Genomic DNA, 27,875 nt, shown 5'->3' on the forward strand with positions numbered 1-27,875 from the left:
TAATTTGTTATGGTGCATGAACCAATAGGTCACGCAAACGGCCACAGCGCAAGTCAAAAGTAGCATTCAAGCTAATTTTGAGTAACTAACGGTTTGCCAGTAGCTTTCACCAGTCACTAACTATCGATGTTGCACCGTTATTTAGTTGCACGGCACTTTTTGAGCCCGGTTTTAGTCGATAAAGGCACGCTGCTCAGGAACACGCACTTTCCGTTTTTTCTTGATTCTTTATACACCGGTTCACTACTTATGTTGCACACTCTCTCAGACTCAGGATATGTTACTTGACATGCATGAATACTTGATATTACATTGTCTTATTACCGAACCAGACTCAAAATTTTGTATGGAAAATTTCAGATGTAAATAGATGATACTTGTGTTTGGCACATGTTTGATACATGACAGTGGCCCCTGAAGAAGGGACTACATGTCCCGAAATGCATCGGGCCATCATTTCATCACAGGACTCTTCGATGGAAAATACACGACGCATCATTACTTTATGTTAAAGAGACATTATGTTGGATAATTCAAGTCATGATTTAAGGAATGAATGTATATCTCAGAATTGTGATCTTTAGGAATCATTTGAAAAATTCTGAATTAATGAAGAAAGTTTGAAAAATAAACAACATGAGAAGATAATCATTCACAGAATTGACAAGAATTTTTTATTTAAATTAAAAAAATTGTGAATAGGAAGAGTAAGTTCACATTAAGAGCTGTGCACAGGGTCAGGTCGTGACAGCAGGTCTCGCACCTTCATTCACAGTTAGTAAAAGGAAACCAGCTCCTCATGAAAGTAGTTTACTGCATGAATTATATCCACAAAAAAAGTAACTGGATGTTTCTAATCTAGGTGGACAGTATAATTCATAAAATATATTTGTGGTCTACCAGCGACACTCTAAACTACCTTCTCAAATGTCTTGTTTCTTGAGGAGCCTGGGTATTTATATTTGCGAAATAATATCCTCGCGAAGCAAGAAAGTGACAAACATAATTACAAGAAACACCTTTACAGCATACGGTCTAACATATCATTCATGCTTATCTATAATACAAAAACTCCTGACATGTTTCACAGATGTTTCACAGATGTGGGGCAAGACCTACTTACAATCAATTAAGTTCATCAGAAATAAGAAACCATCTTTGTTTTGTGAGCATTTTAATCTGAAACTAAGGACCTTAAGTTGAAGTAGATAATATATGATTGTGTTTGCAAATGTAATTGCAGTCCTGGCTAGAGTAGCTATTTATATGGCACTCAGTTATAAAGCTCGCCATTCCAGGAGCAGATTAAGACTTTTAGGCACTCAGAGCACCTGCGGGACAGAAGCGAAGGTATTTGGCTGCCATTTATTCCAACATTTCCTGCACTGAGGGCTTAATTTTGAAAATGGAAAGACAACATAATCTCTGAAAAATTAATAAAAACAATGCAACAAAATCTTAATCAGGAAAATCTAGACATTTTTTTAAACGTTCCAATATCAGCATACTGGAAAGGTGGTTTTAAAAAAAAAAATTTTTTTTAGATCATGCCTTTCCAAGCCGTATGACTTCCATGGTAATATTATTTTAGTATTTTCCTATCCAGCTATAGATGAGATCATTGATTCCAATGCTACCAAACCTCAGTGTGCTGTTTAACTATATTAAACTATGTTTCACACTGTTCTTGTATGCACAAATATGCTACGGAGGAATGGAAGCACATTGTTTAACCTCCCTATCCCCCTTCTTCCTACCATATATTCACAAGAAAAGAAAGTCCGAGTGTGAAAATAAACGCAGATTTTGAAAGCTGATCCAAAAATGTAGGAAAGTACACAGCAGGAACCAAGCCCATGTTGACATGCTCAAAGCGAATCATCTTGTCTTTGGGAGCACAGGACATGAAACAAATGGTCAATGGAAAGCTGTCTGGTGTTTACAAAGGCACATCAGACTTCCACTTTTTAGCAGAAAATCTAGAGTGTATACCAAGATGGAGAACTTACTTTACAAAAACGAATACTGTATTCTAGGTGAATGATAATTGTTATTCGTGGATAAGTAAAATACAGTGTTAAAATAAACTTGAAGTTTTCACTGAGAAGGGAATAAACTGGTAAAATGGGGAAAAGATACAAAAAAGAAGATATGACCGACAAACAAAAATATCACATACAGACCTGGGGACTGGAAAGAGACTATGTTTGTTTTTTTTTTACTTTTTTCAAACCCCTATTTTAGTATACAAGCTTGCATGGCATTGTAGAGTCAGATATAGCAAAGAAAACATTCATTAATTTCTGCAGAAAGATTCTAAGAACTGCAACACAAACTGAGAGCCAGGCCGAAAAAAAAGACAAGCAGATATGTACATAGTGTTGTGACCGAAGACAGATTAGTAGACCAAGAACAGCATTTTAAAAGACTGCATGTCTATGGCAGGATCAAATAGCAGATCCAGGTGAGTAGGTTCAATGAGGCTGCCTTACTTTACACACTCTGGCATGTTGCGAGATGAGATTTTAGAAGGAAACCGAAGATGACTTTCTACAATCCATGATAAGCAAATTAACGTCAAAATTAACAAGGAGACAAGAAGTAGGATCCGCTGCAAAGGACAAATCAAACAGCTAGTCTTCCTCCCAAACAAGGCCACGGCTCTATGAGAGGACCCTGTGTAATAATCACCAGTTATAAGAATTCACAGTCTCTCTACTTTAGGATTAGTAACCAAGATACAAGATCAAGGGGGCGTGGCCAAGGAAGCCAGCCTGGCGGACGCAGCCTAGAAGAGCTCTGTCCCACCGGCCTAATATCCGCTGATTTATCCTTATTCTCCCCCACCCTGTGGCGTCCCGGAGGGGTGTTTTGGTAGCGAAAGTCAGTGGCAGGCCCTGTGCGAAGTTTCGTCAGACAGGGTGAGCCGGGGACCAGAGATCGGGATCCGAGGCAGTGGGGCCTACACCTTGAAGTGACGCCGGGGACATTGAGTTTCGCGGGTCCCGGCAGCAGCTACAGCGACGGAGCGGATGGTGAGGGGCGAGTAGCACCGGTCCCAAATTGGCACAAACGGCCCTCCACTGTCATCAGGCGACGGGGAGCTGCAGAGGACAACGGCCCTGGGAGCAAAGCTGCGGTGCGGCCTGGAATAAAACGTTAAGCCGGGGACTAGATTTTGGAGACCTGGGCACCGGCCGTTTGAGGCGACCTTCCCCGGATGCAACTGGCCCGTAGGGGCGAAAGTAAGGAGGCGTGCTCCCCCGGGGGTGCAAAGTGGGGGCCAGTGTAGCGGCAAGATCAGTGGGGTGGGCGGCGGCTCTTCCGGCGGACAGATCAGGCCGCCGCGGCGACGAGGGGTGGGCAGGGAGCCCCCCTCGTGGAAAACAGTAGGCCCCATACTCAGCAGGGCAGAGGTGATTGGAGAGAGCTGACCCAGCCGCCTCCGGCCCTCCCTCCCTGATCCATGAGGTCCGAAGGAGCTACCCACATCGAAATGCGTGCCTCTTAACAGCGGGACAAACAAGTGGTGGCGACTGAGACACTGCCCTTGTCCCAGGGATCCTACACTGGGCCGTCGCAGCTGTATGGGACGATAAGGCCAGTAGAATCCCCATTCGGCGGTTGGACCGGGCCGCGGCATTGGCCTTGGGGTGTGGAGACTGCACGTTGTGGGAGACATAGCTGGCCCCCCTGGCAGTTGGATTGGCGAAGGCGACCAAGGGCGTTAACATGGACTCAGGGTCCGTCCAAGTAGAGGCCCGATTCATGTGGTTGACACGGGCGTTGGTGGAGTAGAGCCTGCAGTGGGGCAGCGATTGGCCCCCGACCACTATCGGTCCTGGACACGCGAGGTCAAGGGGGGGTGCACAGAGCTGGACCTGAGGAGAAGCTGTAGCCTGCACGGAGGATTGGGAAGAGAGCTGGGTGGGGTCGTCAGCGGACACAGCAGGGGGCCCAGAGCTGCAAGGAGCGGCGGAGCGACACAGAGCGGAATATAGCGAGGGCTGCTGGCTGGTCCCTTGACGGCCCCCGTGCGGCATCTGGACAGAACAGATACGGCTACGGACTGGGAGACGTTGTGAGACCCCGTGCGTGACCTTCCCCCGGCGGCACTAGAGCAGAAGTCCCGTGGCACAAGCAGCAGATCCCAGGGCGGGCGCCCCCGGACACAGCCCACTATGACCAGAGGTGGGAGTGGCGGAGGGACCTCGAAGCAGGGGCCCATAGACAAATTCACGGGGCTGAGTGGAGGCGCTGGGGCCTCAGGGGGCCATCAGGCACCAGGACCGGACAATGCAGCACTTATGGCGGCGATAACCCAATCCAGAGATATGTTGGATGTGAAGATAGGGGCGGTGGGGGCGGATGTCACGCTACTACGCCAGGACCTGCGAAATGCCATGGCCCGCATCACAGAGGCCGAGACCAGGATATCGGGGTGGAGGACGACGTGGCGATCTTGAAGCGGAAGGTGGCCAGTATGGAAGGGATCCAGAAAGGCCTAGCACTCCGGGCAGAAGATAACAACCTGAGATTTGTGGGGTTCCCGGAGGGCTGCGAGAAGGGCGACATGGAGAGATTCTTGACCCAGTGCCTGGAGAGCTGGCTCCCACCAGATTCCCTCTCCCGCTGCTTTGTAATAGAGTGGGCACATAGAGCCCTTATACAAAAGCCACCAGTCGGATCCCGCCCCCGGCCAGTGATAGCCAAGCTGCTGAATTATCACGATCGGGACACTATCCTGCGACAGGCGCGGACGAAGGAGCCTCTCATGTGCGACTATCAGAAAATCTTGATCTTCCCAGACTACACCAGGCTTGTGCAGCAACAGAGGCAATCATTTACAGCGGCCAAGGAACGCCTGCGTGATCTTAAGCTCCCCTATGCCTTACTATATCCGGCTCGCCTGCAAGTGGTCTATCAGTCCCGTACTCTTTTCTTTAACACCCCGGAGGAGGTGTTCAACTGGACAGATGAGACTGTAAAAGTGAGAGTGCATATTCCGCCAGGCCGAGACTCTGATTCTTCATCCAATAGTGCACTGACGCTGACCCCCGAAGATCATGGAGCAAAAGCAACTGGAGATCCAGATCTAGGAGACGCTCTACCTCCGGAGAGGCGGTGAATGGGAAGGCGGCTGCCCCCGGCCCTCCGACGGCAGATCCTTGAACATTGGACCTATATGAGGCAGAACTTTGGCGCAAGAATACATCTGTGGTAACTGGGAGGACGGGGGACACCCTGCTGAGTGTTCTTGAGGCTACAGGGAATGACCATCAGAGACATTTGAGATATAGTGATTTTGTTGACACGGGGCGAATGTGGGTGGGGGGGTGCTGTATTAAGGGCTGACGCATTCCCCGAGTTCTGAAAAGTTTGTTTCTTTTAGGGGGAGGGGGGTAGTTGGGTGACTGGGCGGGTAGTTAATGGGGATCCATTGGGATGGATGGTTTCCGGACTCCCGTTGGGGGTCGGCGACATTCTATGCCGCGACAGGTACTTCAATGTTGCTGAGGTATGGGGGGGCGGGGATTGGGGGATTAGGGGGCAGTTGGAGGTGAGGTGTGGGGGTGGGGGTTTGGGGGGGGAGTTGAAGGGGGCGGAGGGGGAGTCTTTGGTTTGTACTGCACAATGTTATTGAGGTCTCAACAGTTGGTGTGTACACATCCGTTATGCTCGTCACTTGGGCCCATGATTTGCATGCTCTTGGATGGCGGTTGAAGGTCCCAGGCCGATGACTCCTAGGGCGTCTATACGGATTCTGAGCTGGAATGTAAGGGGAATGCTCGACAAGATAAAGGAGGGGTGCAGTCCTGCGGTTTGGGAAAATGGAAAGAGCGGATGTCCTACTACTGCAGGAAACGTACCTGCTAGGCAACAAAACACTTAGTCTGCAGCGCTACGGATATCAACAGGTCTATCATGCTGGGTTTGCGAGGGGGTCCCGGGGGGTGGCCATATTGGTGCACCACAGGTTGTCCTATTTCCACTCGACACAGTGGGTTGATCCACAAGGCCATTATGTGTTTATCAAGGGGATGATTGGTGAGGAACTACTGGTGTTTGGGAGTGTGTATGCCCCACCCCCACTACAGTGGTCGCTGGTGGAGAAGTTGTTTGCGGTGTGGGCGGAAATTCCTGAGGTGATAGCAGTGGTTGGGGGCGACTGGAATGATGTCATGAATTGCCGAATGGATCGTTGTAGACCCAGGGGAGGACAGGTTGCGGACACGCCCACTAAACTTGGGGATATGGTGCGGGGGATGGGCTGGGAAGACTAGTGGCGATATCTACACATACATAGCCGGGAATATACATATGTTTCAGTGGTCCATAAATCATTTTCTAGACTGGACTATATATTAGTCCCCCGCGCAGCTGTAGGAAGAGTGGACTCAGCGTCCATATTACCACGGGGGCTTTCGGACCACTCTCCAGTTGCAGTAGACCTTTTGCTAGACAAGGGGCGGCAGCCTTTCAGATGGCGCCTTTCCGCATGGCATCTGCAGCAGGAAGACTACAAGAAGCACATGGGGTAGGCCATAGGTCACTACTGGGAGGACACGTTGGATCAGTGGCAGATGTCGTGACACTCTGGGAGGCTCTGAAGCCCACACTTCGTGGGGTGGACATCGCATGGTGTGCGGCGGCCCGTAGGAAGCGTAGGGAGGACTTAGTGAAGGCAGCGGCGCATGTAGAGATGCTAGAGGAACGATGCAGTGTGGCTAGGGAGGGTAGAGAAGTGGGGCAGCTACTATTAGCACAGCAGTCTTATCCGTCCTTGCTACTTAATGAGGCTAGGCAGGTGTGGCTGGCGACGCGGAGCAGAATATATCAATGGGGTGACAAGTCGGGTACAATGCTTCATAGGCTCTGCCAAAACACATTTCAGGCGCAGACATTGCCGGGACTCAGGGATGAGGCCGGGGTTTCGATCTTGCTCCAAAGGAACTAGCAGACAGCTTCGCACAATATTATGCCGCTCAGTATGCCCGGCGGGAGTACCTCCCTGCGGCAGCGGTTGATAAATTTATAGCGGCCTTCCACCACGTGCAATATCGGAGGAGATACGTGAGCGCCTCGAACTTCCCTTGTCGGCTGAAGAGCTGGGCACGGCCCTCGGGGAGCTTAATACCGGAAAGGCCCCTGGGCCTAATGGGTTCCAGAGTGAATTCTTTAAGAAATACCACCTTCAATTATGTACGCACTATAGGGGGGGCGTTAGAGGCGGCTAGGGAGCAGGGTCGCCTACCGGCGGACTAGAGACATGCCGAAATAGTGGTGTTCTGCAAACCCGGAAGGCCCCAATAAAAGACATGAGTCCTATCGACCCATTTCTCTTCTAAATGTCGAAGCTAAGATACTGGCCAAGGCGCTCGCAAACCGCCTCCTTCCCCATATAGCAGAACTGATCCACCCGGATCAAGCTGGGTGTATGCCCCGTAGGGCGACGAGACACAATATTAGACGCGCGCATGTTGCGGTGGAGGCGATTAGGGGCGTTGGAGACCAGGCGGCGCTCCTGCTGGCAGACATAGACAGGGCTTTCGACTCCGTGAGTTAGGTCTACCTGTTTGCACTCCTCTCACGTCTTAACTTTGGGCCCTGCTTTATGTCGTACCTGAGGCTGTTATACACAGACCTGACGGCCTCGGTGAGGGTGGCAGGGGTCACGTCTACTGCATTTCCCATCGGGCGAGGTACTCTACAGGGGTACCCCCTCTCGCCGTATTTGTTTACCCTTGCTATGGAGCCGCTGGCGGCATGGATACGCATAGACACAAAATTGCGAGGATTTGAATGGGAGACAGGACCGTCGGATAGAATCGAAAGAGATTAAAATGTGGTCCCGTATGCCCCTTACTATATACAGCCGGTCGACCATTTTCAAGATGGTTGCCCTTCCACGCGTGCTGTACCAACTACAGAACCACCCGTACTCTATTTCACCGCAGTGATTTCGGAAGTCAATTCAGTGCTGGGCCAATTCCTTTGGGCGGGAGGTGCCGTGCGAGTAGCGCTGCGCACCTGTTTCTTATCAACATGTGGCAGAGGTTTGGCAACGTCCGATATTCTGTCTTACTATCAGGCGTCTCACCTCCTGATATTGAACGAATGGTGGTATGGGGATAGGGGGGACCCGGCGTATGCCCTTGAGAGATACCTAATGGAGCCCGATACTCTACACACAATTTTATACTCGGCAAGGTTAAGGAAGAGGTTGCCCAAGGCCACCCAGGTAGTCTTCCAGATCTGGAGGCAGGCGCTACGTCGCATGGGATGGTGGGGTAAGCTAACTGAGGAGACCCCTTTATGGCAAAATGGTCGGCTGCCGGCACTGGCGTCCTTGCAGGGCTTCCGAGGCTGGGATTCTGTAGAAATTTCAGCATTCGGACATGTTCTGAATGGCATGGCCCTTAAATCGTTTCAAGAGCTTAGCGAGGAGTTTAGCATGCCTCAAGCCCAGTTCTTTAAATATTTGCAGTTCCGCCACGCCATTGCGCCTAGCTTGGAGGGAATGGACTCCTTGCCCGAATTTAGCCCGCTAGAAGCAAAGGTATTTATGGGAGACTTGGAAGAAAAGAAAATATCCCGCATCTACCAGACCCTGGTTACACATTGCTCCTCCTCTCTTCACAAATTGCGGGAATCCTGGGAAAGGGATGTGGGAGAGCTGGAAGAGGAAGATTGGCGAGAAGCCCTTGAAGCCCCAAGAGGTGCGGCTATTGCAATGCGCCTACGACTCATCCAATTCAAATACCTAAATAGAGCTTATTACACTAGAGAGAGACTGTGGTGGGCTGGTCGGATTGAATCCCCCGAATGTTTGAGATGTGGCCAAGAGGTGGGCACCTTCCTTCACACGGTATGGAACTGCGGAGCGTTGGCTGGGTTCTGGACAGGGGTATGGGACTGTTTGTCTGAAGTGTCGGCTGGGACCTTCCTCAGACTCTACAACTAGGCCTCCTACATGTCCTTGAAGGGGTGGGCGGTAATTTATATAAAAGGCATCTGTTATTACTGGGCCTTACCGTTGCCAAGAGAGACGTGGCTCAGGCCTGGAAAGACCCCCAGGCTCCTCCGGTTGTGGTGTGGCAGAAAGGACTAGATTTTTGTATGGGGTTGGAGCATCCCATCTTTGAGGCCAGGGGCTGCCCTAGTAAACATTATAAAATATGGAAGAGATGGGCAGATTACAGGGGTCTGTGGTTAGAGCCACCAGTGCAACAGGAGGATTACACGGGACCGGAGTGAAGGGGCCACGGGTGCGGAATTGTGAACATTGTTCTATTCATGTGACTACTTTCAAGAACGAGACGACATTGTGCAGGGGGTTAGGGTGGGATCCTGGCGGGGGGAGTTGGCAAAGGGGGGTGGGGTGGGGGTACGTGTTCTGTTTAAAATAATGTATAGATTGCTTCTCACTTGCTGATGCCTACTTGTTTGCAGTTTCTCCGGAGTGCGGAGAGCTGCGCCTTGTGTGCGATCTGTCAATAAACATTGTTTTTAAAAAAAAGATACAAGGTCAAAATAAATCACAGAACGTCACCAGTAGTGTCTCCGTACTATAACTAAATTAAACATTTCTTCAATGGACTCGGTCTCTCAGCTACAAGTTTTGACTAATAAGGCAAAGCTGGCAAAACTAAAGGCACGTTGCCAACAGTTAGAATTTCATTTATGTTTAAAAGGAAAATATCATACCGGATATTCCTGGCATTCCTCCACGTCTGAGGAGTCTTCAGAAAAGCTGTCGCTTTAGGGAACAGAATGGGTCATTAGGAGGGCACATTTGCACATCCAGTCAATTTTTAATCATCAAAGCTTGGAGACCAACAAAACAGCAAAATTATAACACAATAGAGTTTGCAGCGCTTTAAAGACAGCTATTACTTAAAAGTGGTTGTGCCTTCCAGACCCGAAAACAGATGTTCTAAGGTTTTCAGATAACTCGACCTTAAAACGGAGGGACTACTTGCATGGTAAACTGAAACCTATTGAATGTGTCAGGAAGCGAGTGCCTGGGGCTGTCAGGGAGGAAACCGAGGCAGAAATATAGAACTGTGAAATAGTAAAGGATCTGTTTAAAGAGATGGGTATGGTGGCACACTTCATAGCTGACAAAGGGGGGGAAAGAGTTATGGAGTTGCAAAAGTACAATAAATGTCTGAGTATTTACCATGCACCCACTATTCAAGGACTTTAAAAAGAGCACCTAGTCGAGCAAAATGACTACTTCGAGGCCTCTGACCCAATACTCCTTAAACTAATGGGCAGAGTGGAGCTTTATAAAATGGTCGTACTGCCCTGCTTCTTATACACTTTGCCGCATTACCCGTACAGCCTCCCAGCCATTTCTTCTGGAACTTGCACTCATTCGACTCAAAATTCATCTGGGCTTGTAAGCTCCATAGAGTTTCAATTATCACACTTCATACACAAGGCAGCATCTAGAGGACCATGACAGTGTGCTCTTTTACTGGGCAGCACAGATGATGTCGATCGGAGATTGGTTATTTAGCAACAAGTCAGATTCCTTTTGGCAACTGGAGTTTGATACACTTGAAAAACTAGGGGTTTTAGGTCTGCTATGTGAAGGACAGCCCCCATGCTTGCTTCCACAGTTTACAAGGCTCTCGCTGGGGTGCAGGAGAGCAGTCCTTGTCCATATTAAATGACTTGGAAAATTCACTGCCCAGACCCCTCTGTGGGTCAGCAGCTGGTCAGTAGAGCAATTACCTGGTTTCTGCCAATGGAATTTGATTGGTACTTCGAGGTTAAGAGGTATTTGGGACCTTGATCATATTATGTCCTTCAACCATTTAGAAAATAAGAATGAAGTGCATAAGTATTGTTGTTGTTTTTTTTTTTTTTAAATATCTCCAGCTCCGAAACACCCTTAAGGAGAGCTGACGGCAGTCCCAGAATACAACTTGCTTGAATCTAAGCTAATGGTAGAGCCTCCAGATCACAAAGGAATATCCAGTTTGTATAGGTCCCTCTTTAACACTCCAGATCCATTATGAGGGGTAGGGACCGCATGGGAGCAGGATGCAGGAGAAAAGGATGATGAAGAGTGGCAAGAGGCCAGGTGGCTGGGTGTGCATTTGGCACCTAATTGTATTATTATCAAATGATTTACTATAGTCCAGACAGGCTCTAAACGATGGATAGGGCAAAGAGCTCCACATGCACATGTTGTGGGGACCCATACAGGCCTTTCTATCATTATTAGGGACTGCTGTGTTATCGAAGATTATTGCCTTAATACACTCCACCCTAAATTACATTTTGTACACCCGACTGACTTGGATCAGTAAGGTGGTGTTGTTGGGGCATCATGGTGGGGTGGGCAAACACTAGAGGGCAGAGAAATAGCAAGTTTTTAGAGATGGGACAAACCCCCTTCCTTGAATGTGTGGTTAAGAGGCATGGATTTATACGCAAGGGTGGAAAGTACAATTTACACATAAAGTGGGTGTGTGAATAACCATCACAGGACTGGGGGACCAAGGTCTTATGGATGCGGACTGAGGGAACTGCCCTTAATGGGCACCACGTCTGTTTCTATAAGGCCCAATGCTCTTCGTGTATACATTGTAATGACCCCCAACTTTACCCTGCACTGTTGCACTGTTAAATATTGTACTTCCGTTCTTATATATAAAACAATAAACAGAGACATACAAAATTAGCAAATATCATTGCAGGTTATAAACAGACACCTGACCTATGGGAGTGCAGTGGTTTTATTGCCAACATTAAAAAATTATAATATGAGTTAAATCAGGGTCATGTTGTTATTATATCCAGATATGGGAATGGGGCACAGCTGGAGGGTACATAAATAAAGAGAATGAAGACAAAGGGTGATCTCCTTTCAGGGAAAGATGTTTGTACAATGTGGATCCCATGACACAGATGGAAAACCTTGTACAGAAAAGGCCAAACTCTTCTTTCATTAAAATATCACTTATTTGATATATTAGATCTCAAGCACCAGCTGTCATCCAATCTACTAATTACACAATTCAAAAATAATTGTCACACAACTTGACGCTGTACTTCAATCAACCATGTCATGCTTCTAGGGACAAAATTCCTCTTTGGTCCAAGCATTATTTTTGTACTTGGAAAGGGGAGACAGGTTTTCTGACCACAGTGTTTTTATTTTTAGTTACACACAGCAGTTGGCATATAGGTAATATTTTCTCAGGAGAAGCATTCAGGGAACATACTTTTCCCAAAGACATTTTTTAGCTTGGCACAATCTACTTGAATATGAGACGTAGTTGCAGTAACACCCACAGTAAGCTTCTACCAGCCTCCACCTTGCGGTTTGCAAGAATTTCCATTCTGAAGTGCTTTCTCCTTTAAATTCAGTGCAAAAAAATAGACTCTGGTCCTAGGGTGCGTAAAGACTGCTCTCTTGTTGGGAAGTATTAGAGACAAACACCGACTAACAAAAACAAGAGTAAAAATCTAAGCTGTGTCCAAAAAACGTCTGATACCCTTTAAAAAACACCCGCATGACTATTCTTAAATATTCTTGCAGAAGCACTGCATCAGTTAAAGACATTTCCAATGCCAACTACCATTAACTCACATGTATGCCTAAAATCAAGAGGTACTTTGGTTATTATGTTGGTCTAAGGAACCATCTTGCTTCCTAACTGAAAAGAGTTTCCTCTAACAGAATGTGGCAAAAGCATTTGAAAAGAAAACACAACTTTTTGGCTTTTTTTCTACACATTATAGTTCACGATCTATATAAGAATAGGCACAACTCTGACACCTGAGCCTATTTGATCTTACTAACCTGCTCGAGCCTGCCTGCTATGTGTAAACTGAGGGATGGCGTCCCGTCTTTATTTTTAGTGAAAGTCAAACGACATATTGAAATAGATAAGTATAGGAAAGGGGTCAAAAGCTTTAAAATAAAAGCCTTGTAATAGAAGAAGGAAAGGACTATACCATCTAGATTAGAACATCCTTCAAAAGGAACATGGAGAATATATAAGTGCAGAGTGAAGGACAGGGTTATTCAGAATCACAGAAAATGCTTGATTCGTCAATTCCTCCTACCCAGGCAGAGCCCAGTAAGAATGATAAGTGCCGAAATTCACAACAGGAACATCTGTAGCGTTCCACCCGATCATTGCAGTAGAATAGGTCCCGCACACAAATTCAGCTCGTTCTTGTACATCAATTGCAATAAACTTGTATTTTAATCAAGACCCGTATCAAAGGCGAGGGAATTCATTTTTTTGAGTTAGCCAATTTAACTATGTTTGAAGGGGGAGCTCAGGCACTCTACTGCTTAGCAGGAGTGAAGTGTGCAGGGTTAAAAAAGCAGCAAAAATAAGGTCCAAAGAAAGTGACTAATATGAGGCGACCATGCAGAAAAGACAAATTTGCTTCCGATTGCTCTTGGATCCCTTTGGCTAGGTTATACACTTCTTTTGTACTGATGTTTCTGTGATAGGCAGAAGGTCTATTGCCACAAAATCACTAAAATCACTAGCTAGTCATAGGATACCTCCAATGAGTGGTTTTGCAAGGAGATCACACAGGACCAACTATCCATCCTCATTGGTACATAGCCGATCTTAGGCACATGAATATCGCTCAAGAGGGGCAGGGGTATGCCTCTGTAGGCGTCCCTGCAAGTTTTCAGTAACACCTTACAGGATAGAAATTCGAAAATAATGATGACGTGTATTTTAAACCTAAGTCCATATAACATGCTTTAGGTCAATGCAATACTTGCATACCTTTTAAAATGTCAATCTTTTGATAACATTTTTGTATTAAACATAAAAAAAGATCATTCAGACATGGTGTAGTAAAACATACAGCTACTCAGGCGAACAATGTCCACTGTTCGAAATATCAATTAAAAGTCACGTGGGTTGAGAAAGACACCAGCACAAATAAACATACTATTAGTATAGCGCCTATTGACAAGTGTTCTGTACCCTCTTGCAGCAGAAGCGGAGGGGGTCAGCTTTTTTGAAATAGAAACACTGTTCCCTGCTGGCCATTTCCAGACCAATATCTAAAAGCCATACCCACTTACCCGTGGCTTTCACCTTCTTGTCGTGCTCGCTTCGAAAGGTGGTCATCTTCTAGATGAACTAAATCTATGGGCTGCTTTTCACTGCTGATCACCTGGAACACTAAAGACGAAAAACAAAGCACATTGGGAAAAAATAATTACAAATCGATGATGGCTGTAAAAAGGGAAGAAGATGCTTCAGTAGTCCTCAATTTAATAACTTTTACAACAACTGCTGAATATGATTGCCAATCAATCATATAAAATAGGTATCAGTTGTGTGATTGTAGAGAGTGTATTTCTTTATGGAAGGTTTGTTTCTGTTAATTCTAAATTCTGGAATTGTTAATGTGCATCTTTCAGTCACTGCCTTTATTATTCAGTTAGTGCCCTACTGTTCATGTCTCATGTCGTGGGTCCTACTTATGGAATAAATCCTGTTTCCAACAACAACTATTCTTGGACTCATACTTTGAAGATATGATTGGATTGTACTTTCTACATTTATTGGCGACGTTTTCAAGACCCACCGACTTTGAGAAAGAAATATTTCACCGACTTTGAGAAAGAAATATTTCGGAATTTGGTGAATTACTTGAAGAAATCTTTCCTGAAATGTTTTTCTCCACACCACTAAGGTACTGTACTTTTAAGTTTGTGTGGCAGATTCAAACGCTAACGTTAATTTGGTGAAAAAAATGATTCATTTCTCGCTAACTAGAACTTGTCTTTGCGCACCAAATTTAATTTTCTTCTTGCGGATTGGAGCGTAGCGCAACTTGGCATCATATTCTTCATTCAACGCTGGAATTTAAAATTGTACAGTTCTTTTTATTTTGTTTGGTAATCTTAAATTCACTTTAATACTGCTACTGACCCGATGCGACTTTTAAAGCTCACTGGAAATTCCAACTCGTGCAGTAACTGCATTCGACGTGCCTCTCTTCAGCATTTCTGTGTTCGTTTGCCATCTTACATTCAGTGTGAAGGGGAATCGAAATTTGCCTAGCTTATGTAACGGTAAGTTTCAATTCTATTAAGGACACGGAGGCGAGGATTATGCTTTTCTTTCTCCGAAATTTATTACAATAGGGAAAACACAGCAGCCTCAGAAAAGCTCATAACGTGGAAAAAATGCTCATATCACAACAATGAAGCATTATCAATACACAATCCAAGAAAAAATGTCTCTGGGACTACAACTCCCATCCTGGTAGCATAAGCAGTCTGCCCGGAGTCCTTCTTCTATGATTACAGTCCATAGATAGGAAGTCCCTTCTCCATGTTCTTCCTCTTTCTTCGCGCGAATTACGCACTCAGATCACTCCGGTCATTGGTCTGATTTGGAACCGTCATTTCCTAACAGAAAAAATAGAACAGCGTAAGCGTTGTAACTGAAGGCACAGATGCTTACAGCCGAAGTAAAGCAATCACATGACCAAATTTAACCATGAGGAATAAACCATGAAAACCTGGTTACTTACTGCCATACGGGCTGGATGTCGCTCGACGACGTTCTGGGTGGGATAATCCTCGCCTCCGTGTCCTTAATAGAATTGAAACTTACCATTACATAAGCTAGGCAAATTTCGATTCTATGGCAGGACCGGAGGCTCAGATTATGCTAGTTTAAAGCTTACTCACCACCAAATTCGCAATATCCACTACAGGCTTAAAGTAAAACTTCTTAAAGGTGGAATCAGAGGACCAGTCCGCAGCCCGCATTGAATCTTCTAAACGAGCTCCCACCGAGAAAGCCTTAGAGGCCATGGCCCCCCTGGCAGAGTGAGCTCCGAAACGTTTGGTATCAATACCTGCCTCTTGCATGACCCAGCGCACCCACCTGGCTATGGTGGGGGAAGAGACTACATGGTGTGGTTTTCGCAAGGCAATTAACAATTGTCTCTCGCCCAGAGGGCGAATGTCCCAAGTCACATCCTCATAAGCTTTCAGACACTGAACAACACACAGTTTCAGGACATCCACGAAGGCCGGATACAAAATGGTTCTAGAAGCTGACTTATGCGGCGACCAATCGTGAAAGTGACACCATCCGGTGAAAAAACGCGTGCCGAGACATCCAGAGCCCGCACATCCGACACTCTCCGGCAGGATACTAAGCACAAAAGCATAGCCAGTCTCGCCGAGAGTTCCTTGACAGACAGGTACCTATTAGGTTGCCAAGATAGAAAAAGGTTCAAAACCACATTGACGTCCCAAAGGACAGAGTAACGGGGCTCCGGCGGTAACGACAATCGGATACCCCGCAAAAGTCGGCACACAAAAGGATGAACTCCAACCGGAGAACCGTCAACTGGATGATGCGCCGCTGAAATAGCCGAACGCACAGCATTAATTGTGCGGTAGGCAAACCCATCCACGGCCAGTTCCGCCAAATAATTCAACACGGGAACGACTTCCGCGACCAAGGGATCCAAATTCCGTCGAAGACACCAACGAACCCACTTAGACCAAGCGGACAGCCCAGGCCTTGGACAACAGACCTTCAGCTGATCTCGAAAGGCCCGGGAGCGACCAACGTTGCCTGAAAGCCTCCATGCCATGAGGCGGAGAGATCCCTGAACGATGAGATGATGCGGATCTCGATCCGGATTGAGGAGCAGGCAAGGAAACTGGGGGAGTAGGATTGGAGAATCCCAGGAAAGTTCCAGAAGAACTGGAAACCAGACTTGATGCCTCCATAGCGGCGTCACCAGAACCAGCTCCACGTCTTGCCGGCGAACCTGAGCCGCCGTCCGCATCACCATCGAAAAAGGTGGAAACGCAAAGGGCTTCTCCTGCTCCAGTCCTGGAGAAACGCGTCCGTTGCCTCTGACAACGGATCCGGCCTCCAACTGAAGAACCTCGGGAGTTGATGGTCCAAGCGGGACGCAAACAGGTCCACTGAGAAAGGACCCCACAGCTCGTTGAGCCAGCGAAAGACCCGAGTATCCAGCATCCACAGACTGGAGTCTCGAAAGTATCTGGAGTGCCAGTCTGGTTGGCCTGATCCGGCAGATACTCCGCCGTTACCGATACGCGATGGTCTAGACAGTAATCCAAGAACTGCTTTGCCAAATTCGCCAGTGCACGGGACCTCGAGCCTCCTAGGTGGTTCACGTATCGCACTGCCGACACATTGTCCATCTTTAGCAGGACACACGATTTCACTGAGTCCCCGGTCCAGCAGCGTACCGCGAACGAACCCGCAAGAAGTTCCAGACAGTTGATATGCAACTTCTGTTCGTCCAATGACCAGGTGCCGCCTGTGGAAAAATCTCCACAGCGCGCTCCCCAGCCGACTCTGCTGGCATCGGACTCGATAACAAGGTCCGGGGTAGACCCGAAAATCGCACGGCCATTCCAAGCCTCTATGTGAGTCAGCCACCACGACATCTCGTCCTGGACTTCTTCCGAGAGGGGAACCATCTGGTCGGATGACATGCCGCTGCGCAGATGATAAGCCTTGAGACGCTGAAGGGCCCTGTAGTGAAGAGGGCCCGGAAAGATGGCCTGAATCGAAGACAATAGCAGGCCTACCACTCTGGCCACTTGTCGCAAGACGTGCTTGATCTTGGACAACTTCCGCGACGGAAGACTGAGGGAAGCGTCGACGGAATCGACGACAAATCCCAAAAACTCTACTTTCTGAGAGGGTACAAGAACTGATTTGTTGCCATTGATGACAAAACCGAGTTCCTGAAGAAGGTCCACAGTCTGGCACAGGTGGGACAGCAAGCTTTGTGGACATTGCGCCATCAGCAAAATGTTGTCTAAATAGACGATCAGGCGAATCCCCTGCGCCCGCAAGAATTCTACCACGGGGTGTAACACTTTCGTGAACCACCATGGAGCTGAGGATAGACCGAACGGTAGGGCCGTGAACTCGAACACCTGTTCCCGCCAGAGGAACTGGAGGAAGCGACGGTGTGGAGTATAGATTGGAACCACAAGATAAGCATCCTTGAGATCCAACCGTACCAACCAATCCCGCGGAAGGAGGATATCCCGGAGGAGATGAATCCCCTCCATTTTGAAATGACGATAATCCAACCATCCATTGAACTGTTTGAGGTTGATTACCGGACGACGGCCCCCGCCGGGCTTGTCCACTAAGAAAAGATTGCTGATGAAGCCTGAGGGGTGCCGAGTTGATTGACGAACGGCTCCTTTGCGGAGGAGCGCCCCAACCTCTTCGTCTATCAACTGGGCATCGGACACCGAAAAGGTAATGGGACGCGGGGCGCGCACTTGAAAAGGTTGATCGTAGAATTCGATATGAAACCCGCGGATAGTTTCCAACACCCATGCATCCGCTGTAAGGTCCTCCCACGCCCTCCGAAAGGCCGCAAGCCGGCCGCCAATCTGAACCCGTTCTGCAGGGATAACACTCACCGTTTGCGTTGTTGGCGTTGGAGTTCTTCCTGAAACCTTGTCCTCCGAAACGCTGCCCTCTTGTAGGGTAGAAGGAGTTGAAATTGGATGAGGTGTTGCACTGCCTGCGGTTCCGTGATTCGCGAACTGGGTTCGATGGTTCCGAACCCGTTCACTAAAGATCGTCGGAGATGGACGATTTTGATGTCAGCAGACCGCAAATGGCGAGTGTAGCGTGTCTGAGTGTTTTCGTATGAACCGATATAGGAGAACACTCTGTATTCAAGGATTTAGTTTGAACCTCCGGGTTCCATTTTGTATACGGCAGCCATTTTGTGTGGTTGCCCTAACATAGGCCCGATGACTGTGGCCGAATGAGTCCTTGAGACACGTACGCCTTAGCTGACTCCTGGGTGACCTGGCCGAACTGACTCCTTGCCCGTGGCTGACCTCGCTGAGCCAGGTCCTTGTTCAGCAGCTGGCCTGATAAAGATCAAAGAGCAGGACGTGCCCGAGTTTATGGTACACTGCTCCCACCTTTCTATCTCCTTTCCAATCTGTTTCTGCCTTTCCTTTACGACATAATCATTGATCTGGGTTGAAGGCTTTATGATGGGTTTGTCCGGCCTGATCGAACAGGAAACCTGGAATTTGCTTGGTCATTTCTGGTGGGCTGGACAACAGAAAATGGGATTGTCTGAGATTGTCGACATACGGTACTTTTGAAATGTTACACTGTCATTGGTCAGTTTGTATGCACCGAATGCTAATTTGAAATGTTGCCTAAGGCTTGATTTTTGGCATAAAAGACCATGCTCCGCTTATTGAATTTGTGCAGTCTCTAGCGAACCACCCGTGCGTGCTTCGTAGATCTCTGTTCCTGGTTGCAGCCAATAAACTTTGGTCTTTGACGTCATCAAGAAGTATCCTGTGTCTCTGTTTGCCAAGACAGGTGAACTCTAAGGTTTCAGGCGTTCTCCCCGACGCCGCTGGGTTCTAAAAACCCGGTCCTTCAGTTGGCCCACAACGTGTGGCGACTTCAGCGGTACCGGTCCAAGCCAGAGGTTCGTGAGAAACTTGGTGTGAAAATTCGGGAGGAAGGCCAGCCACTTCATCGACTCCTGTATGTCGTCGTGGTCCGAAAGTCTTTGCTGCGAGGTTTCCCGCTTTCCGACGGCTACGAAGGACTGCTGCCCTGACTGTCGCCCTGTTTTGGAGCCTTAGACGTTTGTAGAGTGAGACGATTGACGGGTCTTCTGGTGACGCCATCGACATTTCAGTTAAGTATAAGCGGAGCGTCTCCTATTCCTTAGTTTGTTTGGTATCCTTTAGTGGATCGCTTTGATTTGGTACCTGCAGGCCCCAAAGCCAAGGGATTCGTGTATTCACGAGACTATCGTTTTAAGATTCCCCTTGTTGTTTGAAGCTAGACTAGTGAGCAAGATGCCTGGTTTTAGCAGTTTTAGAGACTGTTTAGTTGTGGTTCAATGAGGGACTCCCGGTTAGAGGATTCGTGTCCGGTTCCTCCGATCGGAACTCCTACATACAAGTTGTATGTGAAAAATGGTGTGGGCCCTATTAGTTATAATGAGATCTGGGTAAAATATACGAAGAGTGACGGTGTCCTACAGTGGCCCCGTTACGGTAGTTTTGAAATTGAAATTCTAGATAACCTCGAGGTGAAGTTGTTCAAGAAGAAAGCCCGGCTGGCGATGTTTGACTCTTTCCGCATATGGCGCAAAGAAGCCAAACAGAAAGAAATGACATTAGCGAAAAAGAATAAGCGAGAAAGAGGTATGTCAATGGTGCAAGCTGCCATTGCGTATAAAGATAATGAAGAAGAACAAGAAAGTGAACAGATGCTCAGAGTGAGGAAGTTAGCGGTAGATAGATGCTACCCAGTCTTGCCGCCTAAAGAGCAGAAAGACGAGAAAGATCTTGCGAAAGATCCTTTAATGTCGCATCTGTTAAATTCACCGCCACCTTATGCGCAGAATGCTACGGCACCACCGCCACCAGTGGTGGCTGGGCAATTGCCGGTTATTGTGCCTCCTGTAATTCCTCCACAGCCAGCTCTTCCGTTGGCTACTGTTCCTTTGGCGCAGCCTCCTCAGGGGCCGCCGACTTTGCCCTTTTCTTCGACTGCTACTTCTATGTCTGTCCCTAATACTTCTTCAGCTCCGACTTTGGATTCTTCTACTACTGTTTCGTCTTCCCTTATTCTTTCGACTACTCCTTCTCCTAGACAGCGGATGACTGCTGCCTTTTCTGGTTTTCTGACTCCTTGGTTGGGACAATTGGGTATGTCTCCAGTCAGTGAGCGTAGACAGGCGCGTAGTCAATTGCCTGATACGGATGAACGAGTGGTTTTGGATCACATGGCACGTAGATGGGTTACGTACACGTCTCAGTACGACCTTGAGGGTATCATGGATGTCTTTCGGCAATGGGAAGCACCTAAGCAACGATATGTTTTTGAGGTCATGTGTGCGTTCCTCCATGACCAATGGATGGACGAAGTGGGTAAACCTCCTGAAGAATTGTTCCGATTGAGTTCTGAGTTTGCAAAAGGAACGATTGTGAGTCTCCTCGACATCGAGAGAGCAGTGTCGACGTTATTGTCATTTCGAAATAATGCTTCTTCTGAACGGCTGTTTGAGCCAGATTCGTTAGTTGGGAGAAAAGCGCGTCAAAATCCGATGCGAGAGGTTCCTCCAGTTTGGAGACTTGCTGATGCCAATGCTGTTCTGCCTGTTGTTGCGCACTTTCAGCGAGTGTGGGTACATGTTCCATGGAAGCGTGCTGAAGTTCTAGCGCTTAAGCAGACTTTGCCTGATCCGCGGAAAAATCCAGCGGGATGTTATAAAGAGCTTACGCAAACTGTGAGTTTGTGCGTCATGAATTTGGCAGACATAGATATGTTGTTTGGGAATGTTGATCCACAGCCCATCTGCAATGTCATTCGACATACGGATCATGATAATGAGTTGGGTGATTCGTGGGCGAATCTTGTTGCTGCAAACGATAGACAAGTTGGAGGTGCTAAGCCTGAAAATATTATTACAGAACTTCCTGGTAGGATCATTAATCTCATGAAGACTTTGATGCCCGAAGTACGTGTTAATTCGGACAAGTTGTCTGCATGTAAGCAGAAGAAAGATGAAGTTGTCAGATTTTTTCACGCGTTTCAAAGAAACTTTTGTCGATCATAGTGGGCAGGATATGGCTACCGAGGGTGGCCAGAGATTGTTAGTCGACAAATTTGTACACAATCTTCTTCCCGAGTTATGCACCAAGTTGAAGGATTCTGAGAGTGCTTGGCCTGTTTCCACGTCAGCGCAGATTTTAGCTACGGCTCAGTACTATGAGAATAGACGCAAGGATGAGTTAGAGAAAGCAGATAAGAAGACTAAGGAATTGAAGACTAAAGTTCTTCTACAACAAGCTTATCCACCCCGTGTTAATAATCAGCGTGATTATCAGCAACCTCAACAGTATTCGAGAAACTCGCAAAGAGACGAGACTTCTCAACAGCGTTTTCCATATGGCCCTAATCAGTGTGCGTATTGTAAAGAAGAGGGTCATTTTAAGAATAGTTGTCCGGTATTGCTACAACGAGCGAATAGTGCTCCAGGTGTGAGAGGTAGAGGTTCTCAGCAAGCGCCTAGAGGTAGAGGTCGCGGACAGAACGTACGTTCTTTGCCTCCACAAAACTCAATGAATAGTTTTGATCAGCAGCAGAACTCGTCTGGTAGGACAGCACAGTACTACGTAGATGATTATTATGTTGAGGGCGACGAAGCACATGGTAGTAATTGTTAGGACAGCCATGGACAAAGAGAGGGAGTTGTTTCAGTTCCAGTAGATCAGAGTGGACCTTATGTTGAAGTGATTGCATCAGGTGTGTCAGAACCTTTTCTGCTAGACACTGGTGCTACGAAGAGTTCTATTATGCATTCTAAACTCCCTGGCGCACCTTTGTCTGGCTTTAATAATGTTTCTGTAGGTTTTTCTGGCGCCCCCGTTACGAATCCGATTTCTGCTCCATTACCCCTTTCTGTTGGTCCTCGTAAGTTTGAAGCACCCCTTCTTTTGACTACAGGTTGTAATGAGAATTTGTTGGGATTGGACTTGTTGAAGAGATTGTATGCGACTTTGTATTGTTCTCCGGCAGGAGTACATCTTACTTTGGGTGAGAGTGTGATCTCTCCGATGTATGTATTGAAAAATTGTCTTCCATCGGAATTGTCTTTGTTACCGGATTCATTGTGGGCTACGGGTCCAAATGATGTGGGCCTGTTGGATATTCCCCCGTATGTTGTGACACTGAAGGCGAATGCTAAGTTACCGCGCATTCCACAATATCGTATCTCGAGTGATGGTGAGCGTGCACTTTTAGCGATCATTTATGATCTGATCGACAAGGGTGTTATTGAAGAGACACGAGTTAATGTGTGCAATAGTCCTGTTTTGCCTGTTCTAAAGAGAACTGATCCTTCACAGCCTCCTATATATAGATTTGTCATCGATCTTCGTGAAGTGAACAAGATTGTTGTTCCGCAATTTCCTGTTGTGCCTGACATTACTGCATTATTGACTTTGATTCCAGCTTCTGCCACCTGGTTTATGGTGATTGACTTGAAGAATGCTTTCTTCAGCATCCCGATTGCCATGGAGAGCAGGGATATCTTTGGATTCTCTTTAGGAGGACGAAGTTTCCGCTTTAAGCGCGCTCCTCAAGGCTATTGCGAGAGTCCATCGATTTACAGTCAAGCTTTAAAGACACAACTTGATCTGTTGGTTTTACCTGAAGGTGCAGCTCTTATTCAGTATGTTGATGATTTGTTAGTTGCCGCCGATACTGAGGAGATTTGTAAGGATGCTACTTTGTCATTATTACGTCATTTATCTGATTGTCATCACAAAGTTTCTCTCTCAAAACTGCAATTCTGTCGTCAAGAAGTTACCTACCTAGGTCACCTCTTATCGAAGGAGGGAAGGAAACTGACCCCAGAAAGAATTCAGGCTATTGAGAAAATGAGTGTTCCTACGACACAGAGAGAAGTACGTGCGTTTTTGGGTATCACGTCGTACTGTAGACAGTGGATTCCTAATTTTTCCTTGTTAGCGAAGCCTTTGATAGCTCTTACTGTTAAGGATACTCCAAATCCTATTCCTTGGACTGACAAATGTCAGAAGAGCTTTTCTGAATTACGCAATGCGTTGTGTTCGGCTCCTGTGTTGGGTACTCCAGACTACAGTAAGTCTTTCACATTGTATGTCCACGAGAGAGAGAGGGATGTGCATGGTCCGTTTTGACTCAGCAGTTTGGCGATAAGCAACGCCCATGTGCGTACTTTTCGTCGACTTTGGATCTTGTAGCTAGAGCGTTGCCAAGTTGCTTGAGAGCCACAGCGGCAGCGGCTGTGTCAATTCGACAATCTGCTGTTTTGGTTATGGATAACACGTTAGTGGTTATGGTTCCACATGCAGTGGATACTTTGTTGAATCGTACCAAGACACAGCACTTAACTAGTGCTCGGTTGTCAGGGTATGAGCTTACACTGTTAGCGAGTCATGTGCACATCAAAAGGTGTAATACCTTAAACCCAGCTACATTGTTGCCGATTTCGCTTGAGACAGATGATGATAGTGAAGAACAGCATGATTGTTTTCTAAGAACCGAAGAAAAGACGAAAGGGAGAGTGGATCTCCGGGATACTCCTCTTCCTGACTGTGATGATGCTTTGTGGGTTGATGGTTCGTGCTTTAAGTTGCCGAATGGTGATACGACTGCAGCATATGCTGTGACAACTTTGCATACGGTTGTTGAAGCTGCAGGTATCCCACATAACTCAGCACAAGTAGCTGAATTGATTGCACTTACGAGAGCGTGTGTGCTGGCAAAAGGAAAACGTGTGAATGTGTACACGGATAGTCAGTATGCGTTTGGTGTGGCTCATAGCTTCGGACGTTTGTGGCATGAACGTGGATTTTTGACATTCCATGGGATGAATATCCAACATGGGCAACTGGTGAATGAAATTCTCAAATCTCTTACGTTACCATTGCAAGTAGTGATTGTGAAATGCAGTGCCCATAAAAAGGTTACGGATGATGTTGGTCGTGGTAATGCATTTGCGGATGAAGTTGCGAAAGAAACTGCTAGAAACGTGATGAGTCGAATGTATGTTGCGGGTCCAGCGAGATGGGTTCCAGAGAAGAATATGTGTGAAGATACCATTGAGAGCGTGAAATCCATTCAAGGTGAAGCCACAGAGAAAGAGTTGAATGAATGGAGAGAAAGTAAGGGTAGATTGGATTCGAATGGTTGTTGGACTGATTTGTCAGAGCATCAGAGATGGTTGTTGCCTAACGCGTATGTGCTTCCAGTTGTTACAATGGCTCATGGAATGGCACATATTAGTGTGAAAGGGATTTGCAAACTGTTGGCCCCTGTTTGGCAGAATGTGGGAATCCCCAGATGTGCAGAGAATTTGGTCAAGAACTGTATCGTGTGTTTGATGCATAATCCTGGTAAGGGAACTCCAACACCAGCTGGTCATTTTGCTCCTCCTACATATCCGTTCGAGGCTTTGCAGCTAGATTTCATCCATATGGAGAGATGCAACAACTTGAAATATGTGTTAGTGGTTGTTTGCTCCTTTTCTAGATGGGTAGAAGCTTACCCCCTTAAGGACAATACTGCTTTGTCCACAGCGACGGCCTTGATAAAATAATTTTTCCCGAGGTTTGGAATGCCGAGAATTATCTGGAGTGATAATGGGAGTGAATTTGTGGGTCAAGTTATGAAGAGAGTGTGTGAGGGTCTCGGGATTAGGCAGAAATTCCACGCTGCAAATCACCCCCAATCAGCTGGTTTAGTCGAGTGCTATAATGGCACTCTTAAGTTAAAATTGGCCAAAATTCAAGAGAGCACTGGTTTACAATGGCCAGATGCCTTTCCATTAGCACTTTTGTCCACAAGAATGACTGTGCATTCGCGAATGGGTTTGAGTCCGTATGAGGTCGTGTTTGGTCGCCCGGCAAATATTTGGGGCGTACCAAGACCAACGAGGTTCAGTGACCTCAAGTATCCTGTGTTGCTTGACTACTTGCGTGAACTGACAACTAAAATGAGTGTTTTACGCCAACAGGTGCATGACAGCCTTCCACAAGCTGCAGAGGATCCAGGCCATTCTATTGAACCTGGATCGTGGATTTTTGTACGTAACTTCCAGCGGACCAAGAACGAACAGCCCCGTTGGACGGGCCCCTACCAAGTACTCCTGTCAACAAGATCTGCGGTCTGAGTGCGAGGCAAGCGAAACTGGATCCACGGATCTCATACTAAAAGGGCACCTTTGCCCTTGCCATACGATAGGTGGGTCCAGGAGGGACTTGCAGACTCTGAAACAGAAGTTGTCCCACGGTTTATACCGTTCAGCAATGCTCGACTGATTGGAACAAACTCAGAGAAAGAGAGCGATAGAATTTTGCAAGAATCAGTACCTCCTGCAGATCGATTGGACACTAGAGCCTCACCTTCTGTTCGCTGATCAAGAATTGGCTGGAAAGAGCCGCTATAATCTGAGACCGAGAGTTACGGACAAATAAATAAAGACTAATAAATTTTGATGATTTTTTTCTGTTTACAGGTTAACTCTCCACCAAGGATCTACTCATTTTTGTTTTTCCTGAACCGCCATCCGGTTCTTGCTGCTAGGGTCGCGGTTGCCATCAGTCTTTGGAGTGCAAGCCTGAGACACTAGGTCGAGGGTTCTGTTGGCCCAAGGCAGCCTTCCTGGGTTAGCAGAGGCATTCCGGAGAAGAAACAACCTACCACCGCGGGCAGCACATTTAGTTTAGGATGGATTTCTTTGAGTTGGAGAGACCAGTACAGACATTGACTTTTAGAAAACGAATATGTAAAATAATATCGAAGAAAAGTTTTTTGATAGCATGTCTATTTTTACTATTGAGCCTCGTGATATTTATAGCTAGTTATGTAACATTTGTTTTTAAAACGACGTTTAATCCCACTGTACAACCTACACCTTCACCTACTATTTCTTCTCATTCTTTCCATCCTTTGCCTGAGCATGAGGTAGTTAAACGATTGGAATTTGCTAACAATTCCTTCATCCAACTTCTGCACCAACACCAGTTAGTGATGAATACGACAAACTGTTGGATTTGTGGCTTGATGCCTCATACAACCGATAAGGGTATTCCTTATTTAGTTTTGCCCTTTAGTTTAAACGGTTCGATTTGGGCTTATAGAACGATGTTTATCTATGCCCATAGTGTTTAACCCCAACGTTCACTGAAAGACAACCCAAAGAACAGTGCTATAGTTAAAGGCAATGTTGACAGGATTAGAGGGATTAGCTCGTATGAGACTATCCCGAGAGATGAGACACTAGCTTACATTGGTTGGAACGTTACTGGATATGGAGTTAGTCTGAGTGTTAACCAGCGAGCGAAAAGTTCTCCACCGATTTTGATAGTGCCCCATCAGGGCCACTATTGTCTGCAGGGCAACGGCAAGAATCCGAAGGCTCAGTTAGGGAAGAGTGTTTGCGCTGAGACTTATGTATTTGCGTCTCAGTCTTCCCCAGCGTTCCTAGCTGCTAAGGGTACCTATTTTGTTTGCAACGACAAATCTTATACATGGTTGCCCCCCGACTTCTCGGGCACATGTTTTGTTTCCTTTCTGTTGCCTCCCACTTTTACAGCTGCAGCAGATTACCATAAGACGAGAGTTGCTAGAGGTGTCTTTAGCCAAGAAGACACTGCAGGACAAGAGCTGGGAGATTTCTTCAAGGGTTTTCTGCCGTTCTGGGGACCTATGGCTAACAGTAGGAATATTTGCCAGTTGACGAGAGTGGTTGAGTCCACCATAGTCGAAACTGCTGGTGCCCTTGGTAACCTGACTGCTGAGCTCCAGTCGGATAGACTCATGACACTTCAAAATAGAGTTGCCCTTGATGTTATTCTAGCAGATCGAGGTGGAGTTTGCAAGCTGATTCAATCGAGCTGCTGTGTTTTCATTCCAGACAACGCTCCATCAGTCTTCCAGGCAATTTCCAAATTGCATAAAATCTCCGATTCTGTCCATTTGGACAAAGGAGATTGGTCTTTGATGGGATGGTTATGGGGATTGATATCCACTTGGGGTTGGAAGATTTTGATGGTCATTGGGATGGTCTTAGCAATCCTTTTCATGTTCTGTCTCTGTGTACAGTGTGCTCCTGCTATTTGTGGCCTCTGCGCTACTTCGTGTGCAAGGAGACCTGTCCAGAGAGAGGTACTAAGTAATAGGATGATGCTACAGCAACATATCGATGATCTGAAGAATATAGATCCGGATTCAGATTAACATGGGTTTGGGTCTGTTGCCTATGTAAGGGCAAAAGGAGGGTCTGTGGTTCCGTGA

General features: G+C 46.8%; 1 protein-coding gene across 1 annotated transcript in view; it reads right to left on the bottom strand.

Annotated features, from left to right (window-relative positions):
• The window catches only part of NVL (nuclear VCP like), a 459,565-nt gene that overhangs the window by 384,462 nt on the left and 47,228 nt on the right, over window positions 1-27,875 (bottom strand). The window contains exons 4-5 of the mRNA XM_086927967.1: window positions 14,084-14,183; window positions 9,709-9,760 (exon numbers count right to left, since the gene is read on the bottom strand). Of these exons, the coding sequence (XP_086784093.1) occupies window positions 9,709-9,760; window positions 14,084-14,183 (152 nt within the window). The remainder of the gene's footprint in view (window positions 1-9,708; window positions 9,761-14,083; window positions 14,184-27,875) is intronic.

The sequence above is a fragment of the Lissotriton vulgaris genome, chromosome 6 (assembly GCF_964263255.1).
Source record: "Lissotriton vulgaris chromosome 6, aLisVul1.2, whole genome shotgun sequence".
NCBI classification, from domain to species: Eukaryota; Metazoa; Chordata; class Amphibia; order Caudata; family Salamandridae; genus Lissotriton; species Lissotriton vulgaris.